General features: G+C 35.8%; 1 protein-coding gene across 1 annotated transcript; it reads right to left on the minus strand.

Moving 5' to 3' along the window:
* Nucleotides 1-2,389: 2,389 nt before the first annotated feature.
* Nucleotides 2,390-2,842, minus strand: LOC122801262 (ribonuclease H-like). The gene has a single exon (XM_044070813.1). It carries the CDS (start codon nucleotides 2,840-2,842, stop codon nucleotides 2,390-2,392), a length of 453 nt encoding a protein of 150 aa, XP_043926748.1.
* Between the last annotated feature and the right edge of the window lie 5,002 nt (nucleotides 2,843-7,844).

Genomic DNA, 7,844 nt, shown 5'->3' on the forward strand with positions numbered 1-7,844 from the left:
TCCTGCAAAGACATCATCTCCTACATCCATTTTTCTATGTTAATATGTCTTTTTAATCTAACATTTCTAACATTAGAATCAGGTAATGTTGTAATATGTTTAATGGATGGAATTACATGTCCCAAATAACACAATCCACTCCAGTTCTCAGGAAGGCATTTGTAGGCTTTATTACCACATATGTAATATATGCCTGTTCTAATTGGAACCATCCATGTTGTAACCCAATGTTTAATTCTAGCTTTTTTAAATGTCCAGCAAGTTTCATTACTAAAATGCTCAAAACATTGTTCACTGGCATTTTGGATAGCAAAAATAATATGACAAGGACTTTTCCCAAGAAATGGGTGATTGCTTGTTCCTTCTCCTTGTAAGCAAACATCAGCAGTCACATTTGTATGGACAAGCCTCAAAAAAGGATGTGTGTTTGGGAAAGAGTTATTTCTTGGAACCCAGTCTTGATTTGTGAGGTTCAACATTTCCAGAAGGGTAAATGGAATAGGTCGTAATGGAATTCCACTGTTTGCATTTTGTGGTATCTCAGCACAGATCCAGCATTGTTTAGCTTTCAAGGTTTCAGAGTACATTTGCAGAGATTTGGTCAAGGTATTGAAGTTTATTTTTTCTTGTGTGGCTGAGTAAAAACTTGTCAGGATCATGATTAATATCAGGGTTTTCATGATTCGATATTTTCTGGAAAAGAAAATGTTCTTATTAGTTGTATCTGATATTATGTCCCTTTATATCAGTTATTACATTTATAAGTTATTCAATCTTCTCCCCTCCATTTTAATAATTTAACATGCTCTTTATGAATCCAACCATTTTTTTTTGGTGACTGATTTTTATATGGCTGGATTTGTACAGCCACTAACCCCACTTTGGTAACAGTGTAGGGTCCTATCCATTTTAAATCCCATTTACTTGCGTTTCCAAACTAACAGACCATTACAAGATCTCCTTGTTCCAATTGTACCTCCCTCAATTCCAAAATCTCATTTTGTTTATACAGTTCTAGACTATGGGCTTGTCCAGCTTCCCAGACTCTCCCTTTTGCCCACATGATTTGGTCTTGGAGCTGGTCCCACAATTTTGTTTCTTCTAATGGTATCCCATAAGGGATTTCTCCTGCTTGTAAATTCATAGGTTGACCCATAATTAGTTCATATGGAGTTAACCCGCATCCTTGAGGAGAATTTAACATCTTAATCAAAATGTTGGATAAATGTTTTACCCAATGATTCCTTTACTCAGAAATCATTTTTTTTTAATCCTTCCTTCAGAATTCTATTAGCTCTTTCGACTTTTCCAGAACTCTGAGGGTGGTAAGGAGTATGAAACCTTTGCTTGATCCCCCAAGTTTTACACATGTGTTTTGTCACTTTTCCAGTAAAGTGAGTCCCTTGATCACTATGTATTTCTCAGGGTACTCCCCATGTTGGAATGATCCTTTCACTTATTATTCTAACTACTGAGTTTGCATCTTCTTTTTTCATTGGATGAGCTTCCACCCATCCAGTATATTCATCTATCAAAGTAAGTAAGAAACGAAACCCTCCTGGTGCTGTTGGAAGAGGTCTTACAAAATCCATTTGTACCCTTTCCCAAGGGTCTCAATGCTTGTGGGAGTCTATATTGTTTTCTCCTATTTCATTTTTCCACATTGTGCATGGCACATGTAACACATCTATCTACATGGTTTTGGATGTCTGCTGTTGTTCCTTCCCATTTAAATCTAGAACTAACAATTTGTTGTAGTCTTTCCCTTCCTGGATGACCTAGGAAATTATGATAATAAGTTAACAGCAGTTTTCTTTTTTTCAGGCTCAATTGTTTGTATCCTATGTAATGGACCTTTTTTGAATTCTCCTGGTATTGACCAAGGTTCTGGAAATCTAACCTATTTCCATTCACTTCCTTGTATTATTACAAATTCTTCTATTTTCTCTTTCTTAATGATATCTGGCTGTTCTCTCAGAATTTTTACTAAGCTTCCTAACTGCTGATTATTTTTGTTTGTTTTTACATTTAAGGTCATATGAGCACCCTGTTCAAATTCAGGACCCCATAATGGCTTCATCTCATCTGTTCCTGTTACTGTTAATCCACATACAGTAGGTGTTATGATGATCCCATCACACTGGATCTGGGTAATTTTACCTACCTCACTTTCCACTCTATGTTCATGCTCTGTACACTGATCTCTACAAAAGTTAGCTGTGCAATATAAAGGTAAAGGATTTAGAGGTAAGTCAATTTGTATTTGGCACTTATTGAAAATATTTTGTACCATTTCTCTTATTTGCTTTTCTTTCATGTCATTTATTTCCCATGCCCAGTATTGAGAAACATTTTGTATTGGATAAGTTTCTTTGGAGTCAAGGGCCCCTTATTTTGCTAGCCGATCTACTATTTTATTCGCCTGACTGTGTACCTCATTTTTGGTGTGAGCTTTGACCTTATTTATACTCACTGTAGAAGGATTGTCATCTTTTATTAAACTCCAAATTGCTGTCAACACTTCCTGGTGACTGATTGGTTTACCACCAGCTGTAATCAAACCTCTCCTTGCCCAAATGGGAAGAGATGATGCTAAGACTCGGACTACATATTCACTGTCTATATAAATATTTACAGGTCTGGGCAATAACAAGGCTTGTTTAACTGCTTCTAGTTTGGCTTTTTGTGCTGAGCATCCCCCTGGGAGACTACCCTTCTTATGTTCTTTGGTCTCTGCATTGTATATTGCCCATCCTGTCACAAAACACCCTTTTTCAGAGCTCCAGAATCTGGATCCATCTGTATACAATTCTGATGCTTCTTCTATAGTTTGGGTGCCCATCCTTAAGTGTTCCTCTTCTTCATTTTCTAAGTTCGGACACTCATGAGATTCTCCTTGGTAATTAAACAGTTCTGGTAAAAACTTAATCTGAGGGATTTCTACTCTGATTCCTCCTTCTTGACTTGCAAGACTTGCAGTGATTTTACCAAGTCATACATTATTCATGCCCTTTGGATTTCCTTCTAACATGTATTTCACTGGAGTATGTTTGGTCTGTAGCACAATTGGAGAGCCCTGAATCATATGGCATGTTACTTCAGTACACCATTCTGCTATGATGGCTTGCTTTTCACATTCTCTCATTCCTTTCTCAACTGGACTCATAGCTCGGGAATAATAGCCCAAAACCTGATATTGAGATCCTCTTCTTTGTAACACTATGGCCATCATAGTTAGACCATTGTGTCCAAACTGTATGATGAGCTCTTTATCTCTTTCTGGGACACCCAAAGCAGGTGCAAAAATGAGTTCTTCCTTGACCTTAGAGAAAGCTGCTAGTGACTCATCATTCCAATTGAGAAGTTCATCTCCTTTTTTGTTTCCTTTAAGCATATTAGTCAAGGGTTTTACTTTTCCTGTATAAACTGGTATCCATTTCCTTGAGAATCCAAAGATTCCTAGGGCTTGCCTTAACCCTGTGACAGTAACTGGAATTGGTAACTGTCTGATGAGTTGCTTTTTGTCTTCACTAATGCTTCTTTGTCCTGCTGATACCATGACACCCAGGAAAGTGACAGAATCTTTCATAAACTGACTCTTCTTAGGGTTCAGTTTTAATCCTGATTGTCTTATTGCTTGGAAAATTTATGTTAATGCATTTAAGTACTGCTTTTCAGTTTCTGTTACTACAAGTATGTCATCCACATATTGAATAATAGAAGATCTACATTCTAGTGGTTTTAGTATTTCCTGCATTACATGATGAAAAACTGTTGGAGCATTATGAAAGTCCTGAGGCATTCTTGTTCAAGTATACTGTTGGCCTTTTACAGTAAAAGCAAATTTCCATTGTGATTCTTTATCTAGAGTAATACTCCAGAAACCATTACTCACATCTAATATGGAGAAACTTTTTATTTTTTCCTGAATCTGAGCAATAAGATCAGGCAAGCTTCCTACTATTGGCAAAGAACGAGATATCACCTTATTAAGTTCTCTGTAATCAACAGTAAGACGATAACTTCCATCTGGCTTCTGTGCAGGCCAGTATGGACTGTTAGCTGGTGAATTAACTTTTCTCACTACTCCTTGAGCTTCTAAAGATTTCACAGTATTCAGTATTGCCTGTTCTGCCTCTTTCTTTACTGGATATTGTTTTATAGGTTTCTTGGGACTGACTCTTACTTTAAGAATAGAGAATAGAGTCAGGGATTTGTCCACAATCCTTCCTATGTTTGGCAAAAAATATCCTGATAGCAATAAATTAGCTGAGACAAGTTTTGCTTTGGTGTTTTTAATAACTCAATTGAATTATACTGTCCTGGGTCTTTGACACTGTATTTGCATAATGTTTCAGAGATGACTAATACTTCATTTAATGGTCCCTTAATCAATTCTCTGTTACACAAATCTATAATGTAACCTCTTTGTTTTAAGATATCATTTCCAATGATGTTTTGTAGATGAGGACCTGATACCCATGCATGCTGGAAGGTGTCTTCCCCTATCTTTGTTTCTACAGGGAGACTTACTTGAGCTTGAGAGATTTTTTTCTCCTAATCCTTGCAAGTTTATAGTTCTTGTTCCTGGGAATGTTCTTGTAGTAATGCTAACTGCAGTTCCTGTACCTTATTAAATATGTGTCTAAGTGGTCTCTTACCCAAATCTGAGCACGTAGCATTAGTGTTCTCTTTCTTTGTACAGCTGTTAATTCATTTGCTGTCTCTTTTACTTGTCTGTTTGATCCTTTTACACTTTCCTGTAAGTGGGAACACACACACACACACACACATATATATATATATATATATATATATATATATATATATATATATTTTTTTTTTACAAAGCTTCAATGTACACAAACTATTGTAAGAGAGCTGGAATGAATGAAGGCAGTTTAAAAACAGGACTTCTCTTTTTTCCCTTAACATTTGTTGCTTTTGACTGACCCATTCATGAATAATATTTAATAAACATTGTGCATCTCCTCTCTGTGAATTATTACCACCTGCACTATTTACTTGGTTTATAACTTCTTCAAATCTGGGAAAATTAGGAGATAAAATTAACCTTGATGCCTTAGCTTTCTCTGAGGTATGTTTAGAATATGACACCTCTCTTCCTTCATAGAATAAAACAGACCTGTCAGATTTTTCCTGAGTCATTTCCTCAGTAACACTTTTAAATTTCTTTTGAAACTTCTGTTCTTGATATGGTTTAGTAAATCTTAATAAATATCTGTTTCTAGATCTGGTTACAGGTACATTTTCTGGTATAAAATCCTGGTGTAAGTCTGTAATACTGTTACTTTTCAAATTCAGTTTCTCAGATCTAATAGTTTCTGGTTGCAGTAACAACTGTGATGCCTTAGACTTACCACATCTAAAAATCTAATTACCATACAAATTCCTTTAACTGCATGCCTTGTAAATTACAGACTACACATGTAACTATAGGAGAACAAAGCTTTAGTGCATTCTACAAACAACAGAAAGACTAGAGTCTCACCCTATATTGGTAGTGTGGAAATCCCTTTGGGAAATTCAGCTGCTCAGCTTTTTATTCCACCTATGTTTCCTGCGGATAAGACTCCACGGAGGAGAACTGATCCTATCCTGAGGATTCTTTATTTTTCTGTCCCTCCACGGTGAAAACTGATCCAAACTTGAGGATTCTAATTCTTCCTTTATTCGCTGACTTTTAAAAGTCAAGACCTTTCTGCACTATTTCAACTTCCTTCAACTTTCCAGCCTCTGCATTTTCTGCCTTCCTTCCTCCCAGGTTTTGGCACCAAAACTGTAAACGTATCTACAAGCACTGCACCTATGAGGAAAAAAAATACAGGCAGTTAGAATAAAAAGAAGAATAAATGATTAGCAAAGCAAGGCATCCCAGGGTCAGTCCAGTTTATTTCATCTTGTACCTGGTTTGGTTTATTGACTGACTGACTGACAAAGATTACAGATGAGGACAGGGTTTTTATACAATCTTGAAAGATACAGCCCTGCCTCTTTAGACATACATTGTATGCAAATCAGGTTATACATCTATTTAAAATTGCTTGTGAACAGACTATTTTAAAAGTTACTACTACAACAGGTTTCGTCCTTTTTTTACTGACAAGTACAGAGTCAGCATTCCTTTCTTCAGCTTGCTTTGTCGTCATATGTTCTTACTGCTTAATTGTCTATCACAACATTTCTAATGAGAAATGCTATTTATTATTGTTACAGTTGCAGTTCATATTTACATTATTACTGTTGTTGAATAATTCAGAACTAATGAAAGTTTGCAACTCACAAAGTAGTACAATACAAAAGCTTAATAAAAACTTCATATAAAGTTCGCAGCTTTGCAGCATGTATTTGCAAGGCACAACATCTTCTCCTGTCATTCATTATATGGATAATATGTGAAATATAACAATATACATTTCCTGATTCTTTGATATTAATGGCATATATGTACATTTTACAAATCATGTATTTTACATTATTTGCATTCTTTGCACATATAGTTTAGGAATGGTTTGCTAGAAATAGAAAAGTACTGATTAATACATCTTTTATACAACTTCTAATACAAGAGCCATTCCTGCTGTTATAATACATTAGTGTGTGTCAGTGTGTGACCCTTGTTTCAGGCTGCTGTGACCTTTCCACTCTATTTTTGCCTATGTCAGTAGCTGAGCTAACAATTCTAAAAAACACTGCAAAGTCTTATAACTAGTTTGCATCTGTTGTCTGACATTTGATTATTAGAGGAATTGTTTTCAGTATAAATATTTATTTATATTAATAATTATGCCTTGATAAAGAGAGAAATTATTCCTCAGCACTATCTTTTCTTGGCTGATGCCCTTTTAGCCAGGCATTCCATGCAGCTTTTGTATTCATGTTTTCAGTCACTGGCATTCAAAATAAAAGATTGTTCACATGTGCTGCTCAGAGAAGATTTCTGTAAGCTGGTGTCCCAACATTGCTTAAGATCCCAATACTATAACAATGGTCCCTATGTGGAAATGATAACATATGACAGAAATTTACAATGCCCTGGTGTATGTAACTGTAACACAAAATTTGTGGTTTATGTGGCTATGTGTGTTTCATGCCCAGCCTTTTATTTGGGCAAGACAACAAGACGTTTGAGAGAGAGTATAGCAGAGCACAACAGGGAGATTAAGAAACAGAAGCTGAGCAGTGCCCTCTATCTGCACAGTAATGAATGTATTAACTTCAAAAAGTTTATATTTTTTGTGTTGGATAGAGTATTCATTGAAGGAAGGGGTGGTGACCCGGATTTAGATTTTATTTATTATTATTTATTTATTTTCAGTTTGATTACCGGGGAAGTCCACTGGGCCAGAACATGCCCATTTTCAGTGGAGGCCCGAGGGGAAAAGCTCCATAAGCAATACAATAATGGTTACATAATGTTAAAGGTAAAATACATGTATAAAATTCATACAGCAAGGAAATGCAAATGCATAAAATGTACATCATAAAACACAGTTAACAGATAATAGAGAACACAGTTTACAGGTATTTTCATTCAGCACAGCATGATCGACTGTCTGTAAAATAAAGATCTGAGGTTTCTTGTGTTTTTACATTAGAAAGGGGGGGGGCAGTTTGCATGCAGATGTTTTAATTATGTAAGGTAAAAACTTGCTGTGCAGACAATAGAAATACTGTGATATTTACAATATTTACATACTTGGAGTCAGGTGAGAGAATTGCTTAATCGGTGACTGTCAGCTTAAGTCTATTTTAGGAGAATAGAAATAATAGTTTGAGGGAAGAGTGGAGCAAGGAGTATGATGAGCTCATTGGGGAATTCC

This window comes from Protopterus annectens, chromosome 4.part1 (genome assembly GCF_019279795.1).
Source record: "Protopterus annectens isolate FY-2018-M chromosome 4.part1, PAN1.0, whole genome shotgun sequence".
NCBI lineage: Eukaryota > Metazoa > Chordata > Ceratodontiformes > Protopteridae > Protopterus > Protopterus annectens.